The sequence below is a fragment of the Equus przewalskii genome, chromosome 10 (assembly GCF_037783145.1).
Source record: "Equus przewalskii isolate Varuska chromosome 10, EquPr2, whole genome shotgun sequence".
NCBI lineage: Eukaryota > Metazoa > Chordata > Mammalia > Perissodactyla > Equidae > Equus > Equus przewalskii.
The window spans coordinates 49135393-49158612 of record NC_091840.1 but is presented as its reverse complement, the minus strand read 5'-3'; the positions used below and the strand labels follow the sequence as shown (position 1 = coordinate 49158612).

The following is a 23220-nucleotide window of genomic DNA, read 5'->3' as shown; positions in this document are numbered from 1 at the left end:
GAAGAGGCAAAACCCTGGGCTGCAAAAGCAGAGCGCACGAACTTAACCGCTGGGCCACGGGGCCAGCCCCAGAAATTGACTCTCTTTTCCCAGGATAGAGGAAGAAGGCTCATCCTTACCCCATTAAAAGAAAAATATACTTTTGTCTAATTCTTTTGGTGATTCCCATATATTGAGGTTCTTAAGGCTTATGTGTCATGGACTTCTTTGGCAGTCTTGTGAAGCCCTCTCAGAATAATGTTTTTAATCCATAAAATACATAAGATTATAAGAGAAGCCAATTATGTTATAAAGCAGTTACCAAGTAAATAACCACAAACTTATGATATAGTAATAGATGTGCTACTTTATTGACACATTAAATAACAAGGTCTGGTAGCAGGTCTGATTACTGTAAGTTTGAAGTAGCGATGTGCATAAGTGACATATTGACATGTCTGCAACCGCTGTGCTAGGGTATGAAAATATCTGTTACTTCTGTTTGTGACCAAGTCATAGGTATTGTTACAATAACTGGTTGTTGCATACATTTTATAATCGAAAAAAATGATAAATTTCAGTTAGAGGTTAATGAAAATAAAGATCTTATTTTTTTTCCTCACCCAAATGCGTGGACGCCTTGAAATCTTATACTTGTTGTGGGTTATTCTAGTGACATATTTTAATAAGCAGGTTTAGGACTGTGGTGATAGGGTCCTATAATGAATACTTAAGAATTTCAAATGCTGTGGAAGATATAGCTCTTTCATAAATAATTTAGGTTGCATATGAGTTGGTTTCTTCCCCAAATAGTGGAAAGTGGAAATTTTATAAGCCTATAGAATTATTTCATAAAACATTAGGAAAATAACCCAAAGTTTGACCAGTTCTTAGGCTTTCAGGAAACACTTTTCAAATATGCTGTTATAGCCAAAAAGACACCCAAACTCTGAAAGGGTATCCAAAAGAAACAGGAGTTTGTTTAAAGTATGTGCCCCAACCTTTCCAGAAATAGTTATGTCTGGAAAAGTATCTGAGAAGGTTCATTAAAATGGGTAAAGGGAAGGGGCCGGCCCACTGGCGTAGTTGTTAGGTTTGCACGCTCCACTTTGGCAGCCTGGGGTTCACAGGTTTAGATCCTGGGTGCAGACCTAGCACCGCTTGTCAAGCCATGCTGTGGGGGATCACACATAAAGTGGAGGAAGATTGGTGTAGATGTTAGCTCAGCGACAGTCTTTCTTGAGCAAAAAGAGGAGGATTGGCAACAGATGTTAGCTCAGGGCCCATCTTCCTCACACACACAAAAAACAAAGAGTAAGGGGGTAGAGTAATTTCCATACTGAAACATTCACACTAAAAAAATAGTATTTAAATGAAAAGAAGTCAGATAAACATTGAGCAGCATTGTAACTTACAGCCTAAATTGGGGGAATTAGATATGCAACCAACTTAATAGAGTTGCATATCGTAGATGTTAGGCTTAGAAGTGTGTTAAAGGCAGCAGTGCCGCAAACAAGCTTCTTGAAAGAAATTATTCTTAAGTGGAGTTTTGAAAGATAGGTATTTGTCAGGTAGTGAGAGATGAGCATGACATTTAAGGCCATTTGTATGTGGTGCAACAAGGTAAGGAAGTATTAAGAGATGTGGTTCAGCAAAATTAGGATGCAAGAGGCACTGGGGCAAAATATGAGATGAGAGAGGTAGACATGGGCCACATCATGGAGACCGTATGCTAAGCATTTTGTACTTTACCATATGGATAGTAAGGAGCCCCTAAAGGGTTTTTAAAATTTTTTCTTAAATAGCAGCTTTATTGAGACGTAATTCCCATGCCGTGAAGTTTACTCTTACAAAGTGTACAATTCAGTGGTTTTTAATGTATTCACAAAGTTGTACATCATCATCACTGTCTAATTCCAGAACATTTTCATTACTCCAAAAGGAAATTCTGTACCTATTACCAGTCATTCCCTATGCTCTCCTTCTCCTCAACCACTGATCTACTTTCTGTCTCTCTAGATTTGCTTATTCTGGACTTCCATATAAATGGGATCACACAATATTGGCCTTTTATGTCTGGCTCCTCTGAAGGGCTTTAAATTTGAGAGTGATAATATTAATTATGCATTTTAGAATGTTTAACAGCAGTGTGGAGGGTAGAGTAGAGAGGGCAGGTCTATTAGCAGGAAGAATAACAGAGGGACTCCCGTTGTAGTTGTCTAGGTCGCAGGGCTGATCTAAGGCGGAAGATGGCTGAGTCGTACTGCACAGGAGGCAGAATTAGTAGGCTCTGTCACAGTCGAATGTGTTGGGGTGAGGAAAAGTCAGCAGTATGAGTTTCTCAGGATTCTGTACCTAGTGGCTGGGTACATGGGCAGATAGATGCTGCTGCCTATTTCTTTTGGCAAAAGATGGCTGATCTGATGAGTATCAACAATATAAGCATTTACAAAAATTCTTGGACTTATCCTGAGAGGTCAAAACTAAATGAGCTAAGAAGGATTCCTGGACAACAGATTTATCAGTGTATTAAAGACAATTAGGACTGGTTGCTGTACCTTTGCCCTTTAGAGCAACATTTCCCAGTGTATTCCCTAGAACATGTGATATTATGTGAGTGGCCCTATTGAAAGGATTTTTTGGCAAATAAAATTTGGGAAATACTGTACCCTATATCATCTTCCAAGAGAACATAGATATCCTTAAGACCTGAGCCCAATGTCCTGCAGTAAAGAAGTCTTTAAAAGTTTATTTAGGGGCCGGCCCCTTGGCTGAGTGGTTAGGATCGTGCACTCCACTTTGGCAGCCTGGGGTTTCACCGGTTCGGATCCTGGGTGCGGACATGGCACCACTCATCAAGCCATGCTGAGATGGCGTCCCATATAGCACAGCCAGAGTCACTCACAATTACAATATGCAAGTGTGTTCTGGGGGTCTTTGGGGAGAGGAAGAAGACAGGGAAAAAAAATTGGCAACAGATGTTAGCTCAGATGCCAATCTAAAAAAAAAGTTTATTTAACCTGGGGTTTCTAAAACTTACTGAACACAGAAACCTTTTTTTCACATGTTCCTGTTCCTAGGAGCACACTTTGGGAGACTCTGCTTAGAGAGATGGTGTGGGGACAGCTGCCGTGTCTATGACAGGTTGCCCCTTGGTTCTTGTCAGAGGCAGAATCCCAGACAGAATGGACCATTAGCCAAACCCGGTCTAGTAGCCCTGTGTTAAAGAGATTGCGTACAGTTAAAATTCAATCTTTGTGATTGGGCAATTCCTAAACAGTTTGCCATCTCTTGGAGCAAGAGCGACAACAACACAACCAGTTAAAACACACATGGCAGAAGGCCAATGACCAGTTTCTGGAGTCTCAGCGTTTGCTGATGAGGGACATGCAGCGAATGGAGATTGTGCTAACTTCAGAACAGCTCCGACAAGTTGAAGAACTGAAGAAGAAAGATCAGGTGAATAGCAGTTTTGTAGGACTTGCTTGCTTTGTTAATAATACACCACCCTTCCCTGCCCCCGCCCCCACATGTGATTGCGTTACTTTATGTCTATTAGAGATTGACTTAAGCCTGAAACAAGGTGATGTATGCCATTTCAAAAAACATAATAGCTGCATTTGAGGAATTTTTTTTCAACTTTAGAAATGACCTTGTCTGGGGGGAAAAAATCTCGTGTAGAAATGATCCTCTTGAGAGAATGAATAGTACATATTTCGGAGAAAATCTTTCCCTGCAGTTCTGTCCAGTTCTCCTAGGGCTCCTGAATTGTGTTAATCCGGGCCAGGTCTTCCAAGACGTTGCTCTCAGAGCCTTGGGTGGGAATGGAGAGGCTGAGCGATGTAAAAGGCAGGTGTCCGGCTTGCTCTATACCCAAGATCCTACTTTCTCCTTATGTTTTTTAAAAAATTACCTAAATTACATGAGTTATGCATAAATACATCCTCATGTTAAAAATATTTTGTTTTAAATACAAAGTGAAATAATAAATGTAAGTGAAAATCTCCCTTGGTATCTCCCATACCTCCCTTCACAGAAATAACCACTTATTGTAATCAGAAGTAATCAGTTAGGAAGATAGTCTTTCAGACTATTTGTGTGTGTTTATAAGTGTATATTTAGTTTTCTTTTCTATACAACCGCTATCATAGTATAAGTATTTATTCTATAACTTATTTTTCTCATAAGCATTATCTTAGATATATTTTCATGTCAGAGATACTGTCTCATTAACTGGTAGCATGGATGTGCTATAATTGACTTAATTAAATGGGCATCTAGGTGATTTCCTTTTTTTTTTTTTGGTCATTTCAAACAGTGTTGCAGCTAATTTCCTATACTACCTGTATTTACAAATATTTCCCTCGGACAGCTATGTTGAAGTTTTTCTCGGTATTATAAGAAGTATTTTAGGGTGCCGGCCCTGCGGCCAAGTGGTTAGGTTCGTGTGCTTCACTTCGGCGGCCTGGGGTTTCGCCATTTGGCTCCTGGGCACAGACATGGTACTGCTCATCAAGCCACGCTGAGGCAGCGTCCCACATGCCACAACTAGAAGGACCCACAACTAAAAATATACAACTATGTACCGGAGGGCTTTGGGGAGAAAAAGGAAAAATAAAATCTTGGGGAAAAAAGAGAAATATTTTAAATTACCTTGTATGACTTAAGTTGGATTTTGTTTTTCAGAAGTTTCTTCCCTCTTAAATTTCTTTTCTGTCTCTTAATTCTGACTCATTCATCTTGTGTATAGACACAGTCAACTTAAATATTTAGATTCTAAAGTACAGATCTATTCATGCCCCTCCTGCTGCCCATTGAAACAGTGTAAACTCCTAAACTGGTCATTTAAGGCCTTAATTAACATTTATTGAGCTTTTACTGTGTGCCAGCATTGTGCTGAGGCTTTAGATAGAAAGCATAATTTCATGTAGTTCTAAAAACAAACAAACAAACAACAAAACTCTCCAAATGCGATGGGGGCTAATGGCAGATCTGAGGTTTGAGCCAATCTCTATTGCAGAGTCTAAGCACTTAATCACCACTCCTTTCCATATCCCTCACTTTTCATGTATCTGCCCCTCTCTTCAGTCACATCAGATCCTTCGGTGTTCCCCTACCTGCCTGCTCTTCTGTGCCCCTGCGCCTTTGTACGTGCTGTGCGTCCTTTCTCCCTAGAGCCCTTGCTTGTCTTCCCTCATGCAGTTGGCAAACTCATCCCTTCAAGATCCACCTGAGGTCTTACCTTCTTTGGGCCCCTTTTCAGATGAAATCAGTCATCGTGAGAAAACGTATATATTGCAATCATTGGTGTGTTTGTCCCTTCCCACCAGATGGTTTTGGGGGCCATTGAAGGTATCTTATTCATCTTTGTTGAGTTGTTATCACATCAACTTCAATCATTCCTCTGTATTTCATGTTTCTAATGGATGTGTAAGGTCATAACCTTTTCCTATTTTCTACAGTAATCTGAAGGAATGTTCTATGCATGTTTTCTTTCTTGGATCATTTGAAGGAGAGGGGGTGGTTTGCTTTCTCGTGTTTTGCCTTTCATATTGTATGCTCTTCTTGGCAGCTCTTTTCTGGTTTCTCCTTTATACCAGGGTTCATACTTTGTGCCTATAGTATTAAAACATTTTGTTATGACCAGATGTCCTTAAATGGGATTACAGAACAAATAAACTTGTGTCCAGTTTTTCTCTTATCATAAAGCTTTGTTCTTTTTTATTTGTTGTGAGTGGTTAAAGAACTATGTGAATCATTAAGTGTAGATTACCTGGGTAATATATATATTTTTTCTTCCTAACTTTTAGGAGGAAGATGAACAACAAAGACTTAATAAGAGAAAGGATCACAAAAAAACAGATGTTGAAGAAGAAGTAAAAATACCTGTAGTGTGTGCTTTAACTCATGAAGAATCTTCAGCCCAGTTATCAAATGAAGAGGTATAGTGAATCTATAATTAAAATCATCATATACATGATGTTACCATTTTTTGCTTCTCATACATGAATCACTTACATTGTTCATTTGGGAAGTGTATAGTTACTACCTGGAAATTAGATAAAATCATAGTATTTACTTCAGTTGTTTTTCTGGTATTGTAGGTAGTACTGTTTGAAACAGGTGATTTCTCTCAGAGTCTCTGAAATAATTAGTATTCTTTTTTCCAGTGATTCCAGAATTGAAACAGTAGAAGAAATCTGTAATATCTACAAAATTTTTTAATATGAATAATAAATATCGCTAATATTTTGAGCTTTTGGTTTAAAAGAGATTATCTAAAGTGTTGAAACACTTAACTCCTATAGCATGTATGTGAGTAATAACTAGTGTTAGGTTTTAAGCCCTAAGAACAGTGGGTGAGACTGGGCAGATTGTGATGGTGTAGGGCAGGACATTTCAGGCATTGGGAATGGATAGAGAGACCTGGAGGTGGAAAGTATGAGGTGGTGTTCCCATGGCCTCATCACCTCTCATCCAGTGTGGCAACCTCCTCATTAGCTGTCCTGTCTTCAGCCTGTCCCGCTCCACGGTACTCTCAGCGTTAGTGTTAGATTGGTTTTTCTTAAGTGCAGCTGCAGTCGGGTCACTCCTCTACTCAAAAACCACCGCTGACTCCCATTACCTACATAATTAAGTACAATTCCTTGCTCAGACCTTCGAGGCCCTGCATAATATGCACCCGTTTTAGCCACATTGGTTGTATTGTTGTGCTGCACTGCCCACCTTACATGTTGGTTCCTTTTCCTGGAATGTTTACCTCCCTCTGCCTTTCTGAGTATTGAAATCCTTCTAGTCATCCTTCAAGATTCATGTTGATATCTCCTCTTCAATGAGGGAAATGCTTCTCTTAATGCCTTTAGGATAAATGTCCCCAGCTTGGCATACCTGGGCCTTCATACTTGAATGACCCTTCCAGCCTTACCATCCTCTCCTCTTCATCATGGCCAGAACTTTCTGCTTACTCATGTGTGTTTATTGTCCCTGCTGTTTAGAATTTCATACTCACTCCCCAACCCCTACATCCTCTCCCAGCTGGTGAACCAGTTTCAGTTCAGTTGGATGAGGATCTTCTCTCTCTTTCAAAGGCATCATGTTTCTGGTTAGTTTGCAGATTTATTCTGAGTCATGTATAATCTTACTCCCTGGTGGCTTATATTTTCATTTTTATGGATTGTTTGACATTAAAAAGACGTTTTAGAAAATCTAGCGGACACTGACAAGTATGATGTAATTGTTTTTCTGCATTCTTTGTTTTGGATCGTACGCTGAGGACCACTTGGCCTGACTCTGCTGTGCATTTTTTTTAATAGTTAGGCTCCCAGGGGAATGTTTCAGTTTTTGGGTACTGCCAAATATTATGTGGTTTCTGTGTCATGCGATCCTGTGTCCAGGAATGTTTGAAAAAGTTTCAGACTTTTCAAAAAATACTTTATCAGGAAAATAAGAAGGGGAGATTTGTTGTGATTTACAATGAAGTGGTTTTCTTATTTTTGATTCTTTCTAACAGATCTGTACGATATGTTGTGCATAACATTATTTCCTGACATTTGAAATATCTTTTGGACTTTCAGATCTGCTATTTTGCAGTTTGAATATTGAGTATCTTTGTTTTGTGTTGAGAGTCATGACAATTTACTTTAGCTTTTGGTTTAAAGTTGATATGCAGTGCTTTGGAGACTTAGATTTATTGCTAAAAGCATTTAAAATTTTTAAGACCTCGTATCTTCTTTAAACTAATGCTTAGAATATGCTTTTCTCATGACAAAGGTAATATACGTTTATTATGGAAAGTACAGGAAGGTCATGCAAAATAAAAATAACTGGTAGGTAATTCTACTAACCACCACTAACATTTTGGTATGTACCTCTCCTTTCCCCTTTTCTTTTTTTGTTTCCAAAGTTAACATCTGTTTGTATTTGCACTTTTTAAACATAAACCAGATTGCAACTCTATGTAATGTTTTATATACATTTTTTCCCTATTTAAATCTGTCTTTAAATGTTTTGGCACATCAGTAAATGTTTTCCCCCAAAATGATGTTTAATGACTGACAGTATTTCAGCATGTAACTATACCATAATTCTTTAATCCCTGACTAATTGATTTATGCTTAGATTTTAGTTTATAGAGGTGGCTAAGTGATGACACAGAAGAGATCAATCTTGTTGAAAGAGAAGTTAAGTATTATTCACAGTCCCCCTAGCAATGAGAGTCACAGTACACCAAGCAGAGCCACAAGGAGAAGCACCAGAGTTGGCTGTGAAGTAGAAGCAGGAGCAAGGGGAAAGCGTGAGCCACAGCCCTTGTTGCTGTTTTTGAGGGAAAGGCAAGGCAGAATAGGGTCAACAGCATAGGATAGGCTGGTTAGAGTAATTCCAGTGAGCTCTGGGGCAGGGGAAATACTGGCTTGGTGGGTAAGAGTTAGATTAAGGAGTTGATTGGGGGTGTGGACTCAGGATTGGTTAATTTGTATATGAAGGGCATGTTCATAGGCAAGTAGTTTATTATTTCTAGGAATCAGCTAGCTTGGGAGTGGTAGTCCCTCCCTGGCCAGCAAGGCCCCCAGAATGTCAAAAACATTGTAAAATATAGAAAATAAAAAACATGATTAACACACTAATAGATAGTTAAGTTGGTTCCATTTTTTTACTGGTACAAAACTTTTCATTATTATAAGTAATGCCATAATGATATTATATATAATTCTTCCTTGTACATAAGTCATTATGGACTTATCTGATTACTTTCTTAGTATAAGTTTTTGGGTAAAGAACTGCTGAGTTTAAGGGCATAAATATTTTTAAGATATTAGAACATATTGTTGAGTCATCTTTCAGAAACACCATAGCAGTTTACACGTCCCCTAGAAGTATATGTTTCTTATGTTATTACTAGCATGGTAGTCTGGTACTTTTAAAATGGCCACCACAACATTTCTGCCCCTATCCCCTTCCCACTTTGGTGTCACAGCCGCTTTGTGTATGACAGCATTAGATGTTGGGCTCCTTTGTAAGCTAACTGAGTGGGTTCTCATTCCAGTTTTTACTAGGATAGTTACTTGGCACCTTTGCCATAGCTAGCTTAATATATACTAGATTTGTGGTCCTCAGCCATTTGAATTTCACAGATGAAAAAATCTTTAAAAAGAAAGAAATGGAGGAATTAACATAAAAGTTGTCAACTTTTTATTATACCAAGTAAGGATATTTTTAAAACGTTAAAAAAAAATCTGTTCCGTAGTCTTTTCCAGTTCATAAAAGGAAGGAAATTTAAGAACAAAAACTGGAAAGGATATTATCTTGAAATAAAGGCTAGTCCTTTAAGTTGAATAAGTTTAGTTTCAAGAAAAACTTGTTGCATTTTCTTTGTTTTCTAATTTTCCCACCAGCTATGTAACTGTATCTTGGAATGGCTCTCTGCTTTTTGACTTTGGGAATGTGCTACACTACGTTTTTAAAAAAAATTTAGGTGAAATTCACATAACATAAAATTAACCATTTAAAGTGAGCAATTCAGTGGCATTTGGTACATTTACACTGCTATGCAACCATCACCTCTGTCTAGTTTCAAAACATTTTCATCAACCCCAAAGGAGACCCCATGTCCATTTAAGGAGTCACTCCCCATTCTCCTTTCCCCTTAGCCTCTGGCAACCACTTTTTTTGTTGTTGTTGTTTTTGGTCTCTATAGATTTACCTATTCTGGACATTTCATATGAATGGAATCGTACAATATGTGACCTTTGCATCTGGCTTCTCTCACTTAGTGCACCACATTTAACGTTTTGATTACACCTTGCTTGAGACTTGGTTTCCAGCATACCACATTATTCTCATTTCCCTTCTGCTACGCTGGCTACTCCTTCCTCTGTCCATCCCCAAAATGTTGATGTTTCTCGGGGTTTTCTGCCCTTCCCTTTCTTCTCATCCTACAGACTCATCCTAGGTGTTTTGATTTGTTGCTATGACTTTACTTACCATTATATGGTGGTTATTGCCAAGTCTCTATCTACAGACTTACATGTCTCTCTGTCGAGTGGACAGCTCCTCTTGGATATACAACAGGCACCTCACATTCAACGTACCCAACGCTGAATTTCAGGAGACCTTCCCTGACTACTTATGTCTGGGCTGAATTCCTCTCCTTGGCTATCAGAGCATTCAGTACATAGCTCTAGCCTATCATTTTATTAAATATGATATTCTCATAGCCTGCTTACTTGTTTATTTTTTTCATGAAACTGTACTCATCTTGAGGTCAGAGATTGCTCACAGTTGTGTCCTGAGCTCACAGGATGCAAGTTGTATCTTGCTCGCAATTGTATCATGAGTGCCTCATTTAGTGCCCAGCCTGTAGAAGACACTCAATAAATGTTCAATGAATATATGAAGGCAGCACATTAATGATTATCATGTAATCACATGATAATCATTTTAACACATGATAATCATTTTAACACATTTTAACACATGATAATCATTTTAACACATTTTAACACATGATAGTTTTTCTCCTTGAAAATATAGAGAATTGTCTAACTTGGCAATATATATTTTCACATTTCAGGAGCATTTAGATAGCACCCATGGATCAGTCCATTCCTTAGATGGAGACTTACTGTTGCCATCTGGAGATCCATTCAGTAAATCAGACAATGACGTGTTTAAAGATGGACTCAGGAGAGCGCAGTCTACAGACAGCTTGGGAACCTCAGGCTCACTGCAATCCAAAGCTTTAGGCTATAACTACAAAGCAAAATCTGCTGGGAATCTGGACGAATCGGATTTTGGACCATTGGTAGGAGCAGACTCAGTGTCTGAGAACTTTGATACTGCCTCCCTTGGGTCACTGCAAATGCCAAGTGGATTTATGTTAACCAAAGATCAGGAGAGAGCAATCAAGGCAATGACACCAGAACAAGAAGAGACGGCGTCCCTCCTCTCCAGTGTCACCCAGGGTATGGAAAGTGCTTACGTATCCCCCAGTGGTTACCGCTTAGTCAGTGAGACAGAATGGAATCTCCTGCAGAAGGAGGTGAGTTATCTTTCTTTTTTCCTCTTACTTACTTTGGGGGATACTAGGTAGTTCTGCAATTTATTGTTCATTCAGTAGATAGCCTCTGGAGTCAGTGCATGCACATGTTGCCAGCAAGTGGATGTTAGCCCATCCCTTGTCATGGTCGGCTCTGGCTATTCCTGGTGATAGAAGCGAGAAGGGAACTAACTAGCTAATTGCATTGAGTGTGAACTTCTCCACCTGAAGTCACACCTCTGAAGTTGGAGCAGTAGTGAAGGTGAATACCCTGAATTTGGTTTGCTTGCAGTTTTCTATAAAATCTCAGTGTATTCCAAGATTCATACTTTTTCATCTTTCCTTAAGATCTAAAGTGCAAATGCTTGTCAGTAGTTGATGTTGAGAATGAGTTTAAGGAGGTAGTGGAAAATATGGGAGAGAAAATGAGGCAGCCTTTAGTGAGGTTAATTTTCCTCTTAAGAGTATTTGCAAACTCAGAAGTTAGATTAGGAGGTACAAACTTAAATAAGTATTGCATAGTACTTTGGATTACAAAACCTTGTCATATACATCATCTCTTTGAACTTCATGATAATAATGAGGCAGTCAGGGCATGATTGTTCCCAATTTACAGATGAGGGAACTAGCTCGAAAGGGCAAGTTGCTCAAGTTTCCCCTTTGACTTAGTAGCAAAACCTGAGTTAGAATCCAGGTTTTCTGACTTCCAGTGTTTTCCTTTACTCGGGGCTACTTCTCTTTAAAGAAGCTATGGATCTGTAAGTGGAACAGCTTATTAAGCTTAAAAGAAACTATTCTCCTTGGTCTTGTGCAAAACATTTGTGAGAAGGTGCTACTTGATAGTTTCATACCTACTTTGCAGTTGGAGCAGATGAAATGGTTAATTGGCACTAGTTCCTCCCTGCAACCCCTCTCCTGGTTGGGTAGTTGAGAGTTAAATTGTGAGTACCACAGTGTGGTACCCTTTGCTTACTTTGTGTTTTCCTCAAATGTAATGTTTTATGGTCCTTAGCCTCTTGGTGATAAAGTTGTGTCCCTTGTTTTCCTATTATACTTGTTTTGGAGCTTAGGACTAAATTTTTAGAATCCTACTCTATATTGTAACTTCTTGCCATAAGTCCCTGAAGAAATTGTTTATTTGGTCTTCTACTTTGAGTAACCTTGGTCAGACTGTGCGTGTGTTCCTCAAGTATGTGATATAGTATTATTTTGTTCTGCCTGGTAAGAGTTCATTTTGGTGCCCTTCAGGTACATAATGCTGGAAATAAGCTTGGTAGACGTTGTGATATGTGTTCCAATTATGAAAAACAGTTACAAGGAATTCAGATTCAGGAGGCTGAAACAAGAGACCAGGTAAGTTTCTTTTGGGTCTTCAAAATTGTGAGCTGTTGTAGTTTTCATTGGAGGTGCAGATTAATTGCCTTTTTTCCCTTCCATTTTCTTTACGAAGTATATCCATCTTGTTAACCCTGAAATAATCTGGTACCTGCAATGTCAGTTGCATTTCCAGTGGGAGCACGCTAGAACCTCTGCTTTTCTGTATCTTTGCTTCGTTAGCTTGCCCAGCACCACACAGGTCAGCTTGGCTCTTACAGGAGCACTGGCACATCTTCCTCCCAACCTGCCCCTCTGCCCAAGGCCTGAAAGTGATACTGTCGTGAGCGTGTACTCATGGAAGGTGCTTCATGATGTGCAGGTTTAGGGAGATGAGAGGTTGACTGTTGCCTCTAATTGAGTGAAAATTTAATTGATTATTAATCAGTATTTAGAATCTTCATTGCTTATTGCCTACTTCTTGTCATAAATTTGTTGAGTTGATTAAGGTTAATTTACATGGTCACAGACATGAAGATTTAGTATATTTGGTATGCTGAGGTTGACAAGTACCTTTCTAAATAGAGTACCTTGAAAACATTTAGGAAATAGTGTAGAATTTCATGAAAGTACACTTGTGAAAGTATATGTAAGGAAAAGAAAATTTTTTTCTTATATTTCCAAATTGTTCTTTGATTGTTACAAAGATTGTTCCTTTAGTCTTCAAAATAAATTTAAGTAGGTTAAAATAATAGTTTAATGTTTTTGCATGCTGTTGGCATTGATTTCCTCCTCATATGCTTTTTTTTCATAGATGATTCAAAGGTAAATCTTGGAAGCTGTCTGTGAAACTAATGTAGTTGGCCTCTGACAGTGTGGCATAGGAGTGGGCTATCTTGGATTCCGTAGTCCCTTCAGTAGACGTTTTATTGATGCTTCATCTGTGCCTGGCATTTTGCTGGGTCCTGTTCAGATACAGATAGAACCCAGTACTGCCCATAGGAGCTTTTCAGTGGTGCCAGGCAAGCCATCAGTTCAGCATAGTCTGGTCCCGTAGATGTACTCATGGAACTAGAGGAGGGGCAGGGGCATCTAACTTAACTTTGGGCTCAGTTGAGTAACACTTGTACGTAACACTAGAGCTAAGTTTGTTTTAGAGCTGGAGTAAAAATTTAAGAAGTGGGGAAAGGGTGTTTAAGGAGAGGAAAGATGTACAAAGGAACACAGTATGAAGGCAAATGTGTTCTAGGAAGTATGCGTTAATTCCTGTGGCTGGGTGGAGGGTGTGTGTGTATTTTCTAAAATAGTGTGAGTGGAAGCAACAAAGGGAAGGCTTTGATCAGACTATTGAGGGAGGGGTGATGATTGAAGGGTTGATATTTTACCCTGAAGACTTGGGGAGGCATTTAGGGATTTTAAGTAGGGAAATAATGTGATTTGATTTTTGTTTTAGAAAAAACTTAGGGCGTTAGTGTGGACTGTAGATTGGAGGCAGAGGGCAGACTAGAGTCAGGGAGGCCAGTGCCCAGCCTAGAGGACAGGAGGAAAAGCAGGTATTTTAAAGTGAGGTCACGCACATGAGAAGGGATTCGCTAGCTGTAAAGCACAGTAGAGTCGTTGAATTAGGTCATTCAATCTAATTTCTTTCTGAATTGACAAATTTCTGATGTTTCTCAGGAAAGAAAAGATTAGACTTTTAAAAAAATTTTTAGAGTTAGGAATTTTTTTCAATTTATGAAAGAATTCCGGTACTTCCTTCTAAGGGACTTTTAAAATTGCACAGGTGAAAAAACTGCAGGTGATGCTAAGGCAAGCAAACGACCAGTTAGAGAAGACGGTGAAAGACAAACAGGGGCTGGAAGACTTCATCAAGCAGAGCGCTGGAGACTCAAGTCACCAGGTAAAGGAAGCTGCTTAGAGTGGGACCCATGGCAGATGTCTGGCTTGTTTAAATTAAAAAATTCTGAAAACACGACTGTTTCTTTCTTGCCCTCAAGATTTGGCAGTTCTCTTTTTCCTCAGATAAAAGGATCTCTTACTGATCTTTCTCTGGTGTCTGTCTTACAGATTTTTTAAAAAATAACTTTTGAAGTAACTGGTTGATGAATATCAGGAGGCTCTGATTCTCCTTTCCCCTTTGGTTTTTATTAAACTTTTTTGCTGCACAAGAAACTTGCTGACAGGAAAGATACTAGTTATCTTCTTTTTGACTGTTTTTTTTTTTTGCTGACAAAGATACTAATTATCTTCTTTTTGAGTTTTTTCTTTTTTGCTTGAGGAAGATTGTCGCTGAGCTAACATCTGTGCCCATCTTCCTCTCTTTTGTATGTGGGATGCCACCACAGCATGGCTTGATGAGTGGTGTGTAGGTCTATGCCTGGGATGTGAAACCTGGGCTGCTGAAGCAGAGTGTGTGAACTTAACCGCTATGCCACCAGGCCGGTCCCCTTGAATTTTTAAAAGTATAGCATACACAGAAAAAACCCCAAACGTATACAGATATACCAGACATACCAGAACTAACATTTGTGTGATCACTGTCAAGATCAAATAAGAGAACATTAGCCAGTACCCTGAAAGCCTTCACTTTCCGCCTCCGCTTACTACCTGCTCCCCGGCGGTAACCACTGTCCTAGCTTTTCACACTGTTAGATTGGTTGTGTCTGTTTTAACAAATGAATCACATAGTGTGTCTTCTTTTGTGTCTATCTGTCTTCCATTCAACATTGTGAGATTCCTACTCTGGATGCATGTTGCACTAGTTTGTTCATTTTCATTGTTGTGTGGTTGCACCATTGCGTGGATATATCACAGTTCATCCATCTGAGTGTTCGGGTTATTTCCAGTTCTGGGATATTAGGGATAGTTCTACTCTGGCATGTCTGTGAAGGACTTGTTGCACGTTGCCGCTCGGAATATGCCTAGAAGTGGCATGCCTGGGTCAAAATGTATGTCAGCTTTAGTAGATAATAATGCAAACAGTTTCCAAAGTGGTTGTATGAATTTATACTCCCACCTGCAATGTATGAGAAGAATTACTGTGAGTCCACAGTCTTGACAAACTTGGGCGTTTTTTTGTTCTTTTCTTTTTTAAAATTATTTTATTGAGGTCATATTGGTTTATAACATTGTGTAACTTCAGGTGCACATTATTATATATCAGTTTCCATATAGACTGCATCGTGCTCACCAACAATAGTCTAGTTTTTATCCATCACCACATATATGCACCCCTTAACCCCTTTCACCCACCCCCCCACTTCCCCTCTGGTACCCACTAATCTGTTCTCTTTATTCATGTGTTTGTTTATCTTCCACATATGAGTGAAATCATGCGGTGTTTGTCTTTCTCTGTCTGGCTTATCTTGCTTAACATCATACCCTCAAAGTCTATCCATGTTGTTGCAAATGGGACAATTTTGTCTTTTTTATGGCTGAGTAGTATTCCATCGTATATCTATACCACATCTTCTTTATCCATTCAACAGTTGATGGGCACTTGGGTTGCTTCCGTGTCGTGGCTATTGTGGATGATGCTGCAATGAACATAGGATGCATAAATCTCTTTGTATTGTTGATTTCATGTTCTTTGGATCAATACCTAGTAGTGGGATAGCTGAATCCTATGGTATTTCTGTTTTTAATTTTTTGAGAAGTCTCCATACTGTTTTCCATAGGGGCTGCACCAGTTTGCACTCCCATCTGCAGTGTGTGACCGTTCCCTTTTCTCCACATCCTCTCCAACACTATTATTTCTCATCTAGTTAATTATAGCCATTCTCATGGGTGTGAGGTGATATCTCATTGTAGTTTTGATTTGCATTTCCCTAATAGTTAGTGATATTGAACATCTTTTCATGTTCTTGTTGGCCATTTGTGTATCTTCTTTAGAAAAATGTCTGTTCATCTCCTCTGCCTATTTTTTAGTGGGGTTTGTTTTTTTGTTGTTGAGTTCTTTTTATATTTTGGAAATTAACCCCTTGTTGGATATGTGATTTGCAAGTATTTTCTCCCAGTTGGTGGGTTGTCTTTTCGTTTTGTTTGTGATTTCCTTTGCCTTGCAGAAGCTTTTTTGCCAAACTTCCTTTGGTTAGTTATGTTAATTATAGCCATTTTGGTGGGTGTGTAATGATATTTAATTGTGACTCAGTTTGCATTTCTCTGGTGACTATTGAGGCTATTTAGCATTTTTCATGTTTATTGGCCATTCAGATATCATTTTTGTGTGTGTGTGTTTGAGATTCCTTCTCATATCTTATGCTCATTATTCTCTTGGGTTGTCTGTTTTACTTTTTTGGTTATTTGTTTTTCTGATTTGTGAGGAGTTCTTTATATAATATTGCTAGAGCCTTTTGGTGATGTGTGTTGCAAATGTGTTCTACTCAGTACCTTATGTTTTCATTATTTTAATGCTGTCTTTTGATGAACAGAAGTTCTTAATGTTAACTTGGTCAAATTTATTGATCTTTTCTTTATGGTTAGTGATTTTTGTCCTGGCTTTTAAAATAATATTTTCTTACCCTGGGGTTATGAAGATATTTTCATGTATTTTATAGAAGCTTCATTGTTTATACTCACTCACATTTGTATGTAAAATCCATCTAGAACTGACTTTGATGTATATGCTGTAGATAAGAGTAAAATTTTATTTTATTTTTCATATGGATAGCCAGTTCCTGTACCATGTAAGGAAAAGATCACCTTTTCCCCACTGCTCTGCAGGGTTATCTTTGTCATCTATCCAGTGACTATAAATACGTGGGTCAGTTTCAGGACTCTGTTCTGTTCAATTGGTCTGTTTGTCCATTTTTGTGCCAAATTCTTTGCTGTAATTTATAGTAAATTTTTCATTTGGTTTTATTTTTCTGCTGAGAACTGTGTTTTCATTCATTTCAACAGTATTTACTTTTACCTCATGTAGCATAGTTAAAATAGCTACTTTAAAGTCTTTGATAATTCTAACCTAGGTCGTCATGAGGTTGGCGTGCGTTGATATTCTTTCCTCTTGAGAATTGGTCACATTTTCCTGATTGTTTCTATGTCAGGTACTTTTAGATTGTATCCTGGGGATTAGGACTCTTTTGTTGTGAGACTGGGTTCTGTTGATCTGATTAGGTTCAGTTCACAAGTTCTGTCTTGCCTTCTGTGAGTGATAGTTCTAATAGCAATTCGTTTTTAAAAGGCTTTGCAGTGCTGCTTTGCATCTGTCCAGATGCTTAAGGGTGAGTGTGGGACTTGTGCTGGGTCGCACAGAACTAGGGGATCCTTTTTCGAGTCCTCTCTCTCTCTCTCAGATTACCTGTTTCCTTTTCAGCCCACAGGGAGCCTGTCCTGGTCCTGTGATCAGAAAGGCAGTTTTATCTCTTGTGCTGTTGCAGCTATTGCAGCTCTACCACTGGGGCAGCCCTCAGATTGATGCTGGCAAGAAAGTAGGAAAAAACCCCAAACAAACAGTGATCTCACTCCTGGTGAATTACTTCTTCCCATTTTGACTTCCCTCCCTAAACTATCTGTTTTTGCTTATTTTTCAGAGTCCTCAGGTAGTTGCTTTTTGTATTTTATCCAGAGTTTTTAGTTGTAATCAGGAGAGAAAGGCCATACTGGGCTTGTCCATTTTGGATGGCACTAGAAGTCTTCATTCTCTCATATTTTTGTTTATCAGATGTATCTTTTTCATTCTACCATCATTCAAGAAGGATACTTTGGCCAACTATAGAATTCTGAGCACTTATGTTATTTTCTTTCAGCATTTTGAAGTTATTATTTCATTGCTTCTGGCTTCCATGTCTCTGATGAGAAGTCAGCTATCAGTCTTGTTGTTGCTCCTTTGAAGGTAAAATGTATTTTTTTCCTTGGTTATTTTAACGATGTTCTTTTTGGCTTTTGTTTTCAGCAGTTTTGCTGTGCTGTACCTGCGTGTAATTTTCTTCATATTTCTCCTGTTTAAGGTTCACAGGGTTTCTTGGATCTTTGAATTGATGTCTTACTTCATAATTATAATATCCTCAGCCATTTTGTCTCTAAAAAACTTGTTTTTGTTGAGATATACATACAGTGAAGTGCACAAATCTCAAATGTACAATTTGATGAATTTTAACATTTGAAAAATTTTACCAGGGTAATCATCACTTGGCTCAAGATAAAGAACATTTCTAATACACTCATGCTTTTTCCTCATTAATAAATAGCCCACCTGCTTATACATAGAGGCAGCTAGTATTTTGACTTTTTACACTAGATTTAGTATTGCTTGTTCTTAAACTTCGTATAAATGGAATCATACAGTAGGTAGCCTTTTCCATCTGGTCTGTTTGATTATTATGTCTGTGAGACTCATGCATCTTGCTCTGTGTATCAGTAGTTAGATTTTAATGCAGTGTAGATTCTCTTACTGGGATATGCTGTAGTTTATCCATTCTACAGTTGAGGGATGCTCGAGTTTTTCCTGGTTTTTGGCTATTGCAAATGAATCCATTTTCTAGCATTTTTGTATGTGTCTTTTGGTGGATATTCGGACTCATTCGTCTTGAGTATATCTAGGAGTGAAATTACAGAGTTTTTGCAGAGGCTTATTTTTGCTCTACTGGCTATTTCCATTGGCCATTATTTCTTCAAATATTTCTATATGTTAGACCTTCACATTGCATCTGCAAGGCTTTTTAAACTTCTGTATTTTCCATCATTTTTGTCTTTATTTTCTTCGGATCTGTCTTCTAGTTCACTAATTTTCTCTTCAGATGAGTCTATTAAATTCATTGATGGACTTTTGAAATTTAGATAATTGATTTCTTTCAGTTGATTATTTCCCTTTGGTTATTTTTTTTATTGTTTCCAGTTCTTTGGCAGTTCTAAATTTTGTCTTTTAAATCTCTGAACAGATCAAGTATAGTTATTTCAAAGACTGTCTCTAATAATTCATATATCTGGATTCCTTGTAGATCTGTTTCTATTATCTGTTTTATTTTTTCTTTTTTATCATATTCTTGTGCATTTTTACTTGAGTACTGGGCATTGTATGGGAAAAATTGTTGAAATAATAAGAGGTAGGCAACAGTGGTACTAACAATCCTGCATCACCTTAATCCAGTTACAGGAATTGAGATTATATGAAGTTTTGAAGGGCAAATTATTTTAATTCTTCCCTTACCCTAGGGTGTGGCTCTCTAGGGACCCAGTCCACAGTGCAGAGTGTTTCCCAGGGGTCCCTTTGCATCTTGGTTCCTGGCCTCTTAACTTTCGCCACCCTCTCCTGGGGCTCTCACGCACTCTGCTCAGCTTCTCAGTGTCATATCTGTTTCTTTTGGAATTGTCACATGCCTCTAAAGATACTGCACTCAACTCTCCAAGTGTCCTCATTCTGCTCCTTGGCTCTGTGGTTCTTTTTAGCCCTGTTCTCTAATTTCCTCAAGTAGCTGTCTTTTATATTTTTGCCTGGTTTTTGTAATTCTCAGTGGAAAGGTTGGTTCACATTACTTAATCTGCTACTACTGGAAGCAGAATTCTGACAATCATTTTTTAAATGTCTAAACAAATTATTTTGATTTATTTTATAATTCTTATTTATCAGTCATCAACTTTCACATAAACCCGTCCTCAGGAACATTACTAATTCAAGGGAATTTAGAGTTCAGTAATGTTAGTCATGTATTTCTTGCTCTTAAGTAAACCATCTTAGAAGATTGTAGCTAGTTCAGAAAAAGATTCATTTATCCTTTAAACTGTGCTTTTTTTTGTGGACAGAGTTTCAGAATTTTTTTTTTTTAGCTCTTTTCTGAGTAATATTTATAATGAGATCACATGGGTTAATATCTGTCTGGAGACCCATGTAATGCCATTTGTTCATGTATGGCAGCATGTGCCCCTGGGGACTTTTAGTACTGCTTTGTGTTATCTGAAAGCCTGAGGCTTTGTACACAGCAGATGCATACATATCTGTTAAATGAGTGAGGAGTGGGTTATGATAAACTAATAAAACATTAATTCTGGACATTAGATAAACAGGAGATGGAAGGGTTCTTTTCAGAGTAATCAGTTTCCTAACTGTATATTTTCTGTGTATCCATTTTTTTTCTTTTAAGATCTCAGCACTTGCCCTAAGAGCCCAAGCCTCTGAGATCTTACTTGAAGAGTTACAACAGGCGTTTTCCCAGGCAAAGAGGGATATTCAGGAACAGATGGTAAGTTAACATTTAAATAAACATTAACTATGTTAAATGTAGTCCTTTTTGTTCTATCTTGAAATCATCTGTAATATGACTTTATATCCCTGGCCAAAGTGGTTACTGTTATGTTCTCCAGGGCCTATAGAACATTAGTGATGGACAAGATTATATAAAGACATTATTTCTTTTTGTTTTATTTTGGTTTTTTTGCTGAGGAAGATTGGCCCTGAGCTAACATCCGTGCCAATCCTCCTCTGTTTCATGTGTGGGTCGCTGCCACAGCAGGGCTGACGAGTGGTGTAGGTCTGTGCCTGGGATCCAAACCTGTGAACCTGGGCCACTGAAGCAGAGCACGCCAAACTCATCCGCTATGCCACAGGGCTGGCCCCAAGACATTATTCTTTTTTAAAACCTACCTCCTGACCACAAAAAATTTTCACCTTTAACTTATTTTTCTGATTTGGGAAACCTAAACAGAATAAACTATGGACCAACCTTTAATTTTCATCTCCAAAAACAAGCTAAAAATTGACACCTCTCAAAGCCCTAGCAGGTACAGCTTTTGAGCAGTTAGTGTGCGTTTTCTGGACAGGCAATTTATTTAAAATAACCTCATCAATTACGCTAAAACATGTGCCATAACTGCTGTAGTGCTGGGGAACTTCCAGAAGGCCGTCAGTTTTGAGAGGGATGGGGCAGAGAGCTTCTTGCAGATGAACTGGCGGGGACCTCGGCAGCCTAGTTCCCTAGGTTCTGCCCTCCGTCCTCCCCAGTCCGCCTCCATTTGCCTTGTTCTTCCTTTTTCTCACTGTTGGAGCCCTGTGCCTGATGGCCCTTTGTAGATCATAGCAGTGTTGGTCTTGTGGGGATGATCTTATAGAACTGCCTTTTCTCCAGCTCTTCAGGAACGACAGGACTAAAAAGCACCTCATTTCTTATGATAATGGTTTGGTTTTGATTGGCATTGGGTCAGTATCTTAATGGCCTTTGAACTGATCCCTGAATACTAGCCCTGGTCTGTTGGGAAGCATCTCATCCTAATCATTGACCAGAGAGAGTTTCACATCTTTTCATTAATTAGAGAATATGAAATAATAATTTTTGATCTAAAAATCCCTGTTAGGGCTGGCCTGGTGGCACAGTGGTTAAGTTCGCACGTTCTGCTTCTTCAGCCTCAATTTTGCCGGTTTGGATCCTGGGCGCAGACCTACACTCCTCTGTCTCCTCTCATCTTGTTCCTTCTTGTCTTTTAAAACCCATCCACCTTTGCACACATTTTTCAAGTTGATTCCACTTAAAATGAATGTGTTGCCAGTGACATTGAAGAATTGTTGAAATTAAAGTTGAGATCCTGGGCCGGCCTTGTGGCCGAGTGGTTAAGTTCGTGCACTCTACTTTGGCGGCCCAGGGTTTCACTGTTTCAGATCCTGGGCACGGACATGGCACCACTCATCAGGCCACGCTGAGCTGGCATCCCACATGCCACAACTAGAAGGACCCACAACTAAAAATATGCAACTATGTACTGGGGGGCTTTGGGGGGAAAAAGGAAAAAATCTTTAAAGTTGAGGTCCTGTGGACTCTAATACCTTACCATTTTCTTGAAATTACCTTTAAAGGTTCTTATGCTGAAAAAGAAAGAGAAACTCAATTTCTTAAGCCCCTTCAGAGAAGAGTATTGTAGTAGTGGTGGAGATCTTAATATTTCCCCCTAACTTTCTATTTTGAAAAATTTGAAACTTAGATTTATGGAATGAACACTCAAAAATCGTCACTTAGATTTAGCAGTTGTTAATATTTTGCCACATTTTTACATCTTTGCAGTTTTTCCTGAGTCTTTCTCTCTTTAATATATATGTATTATATTACATATGTATATTATATATGTACATATGATTTTTTCTGAACCATTTGAAATTAAGTTGTAGACATTATGACACTCAAATATTTCAGTGTGTATCTCCTAAGAACAAAGAAGTTGTCCTACGTAACCATAATACTGTTATTACATCCTTAAGATGTAATCATTGTCCCCCAAAGTCCTTGTTTTTTAGTGGTTTTAATTTTTTAAAATTTTTTTATTTGAATTTTTTGATTGAGGAATCAATCAAGGATCACATATTGTATTTTGTTGTTGTGTCACTTTTCATCTCCCTTAATCTAGAACAGTCACCCATCTTTTCTTTTTCTTTCTGTTTTTGGCTTTTATGACTAACTTTTCTTTTTTTTTAAGATTTTATTTTTTTTCTTTTTTCTCCCCAAAGCCCCCCGGTACATAGTTGTATATATATTTTTTTAGTTGTGGGTCCTTCTAGTTGTGGCATGTGGGGCGTTGCTCAGTGTGGCCTGATGAGCAGTGCCATGTCTGCGCCCAGGATCTGAACTGGTGTAACAGTGGGCCAAAGCGGGGCGCAAGAACTCAACCACTTGGCCACGAGGCTGGCTCCTGACTTTAACATTTTTTAAGGGTCAAGACCAGTTGCCTTTTAGAATTCATTTGTCTGATTATTTCCACATGATTCGTTTCAGGTTAGACATTTTGGCTTAGACATTTTGGCTAGCAATGGAGGAATACTACATAGATGAAATGATTCAATGGGAAGTTGATAACGTCAAGGGCATGTTATGATGGGTGGTTCCATTATCGGTGATATTAAGTTTGATTTGACGCCTTGGTTAAGGCAGGGACAAAATAGTTTCAGAATGACTGCATTAATATTGCTACTAACA

The 23220-nt window shown here is 38.5% G+C and overlaps 1 protein-coding gene across 2 annotated transcripts in view; it reads left to right on the top strand.

Annotated features, from left to right (window-relative positions):
• Positions 1–23220, top strand: part of RABEP1 (rabaptin, RAB GTPase binding effector protein 1) — a 104377-nt gene that overhangs the window by 68380 nt on the left and 12777 nt on the right. For both annotated transcript variants that reach the window (XM_070563085.1, XM_070563084.1), the window contains 6 exons: positions 3260–3438; positions 5790–5921; positions 10550–11017; positions 12263–12367; positions 14112–14228; positions 20407–20505. In XM_070563085.1, the coding sequence (XP_070419186.1) occupies positions 3260–3438; positions 5790–5921; positions 10550–11017; positions 12263–12367; positions 14112–14228; positions 20407–20505 (1100 nt within the window). The remainder of the gene's footprint in view (positions 1–3259; positions 3439–5789; positions 5922–10549; positions 11018–12262; positions 12368–14111; positions 14229–20406; positions 20506–23220) is intronic.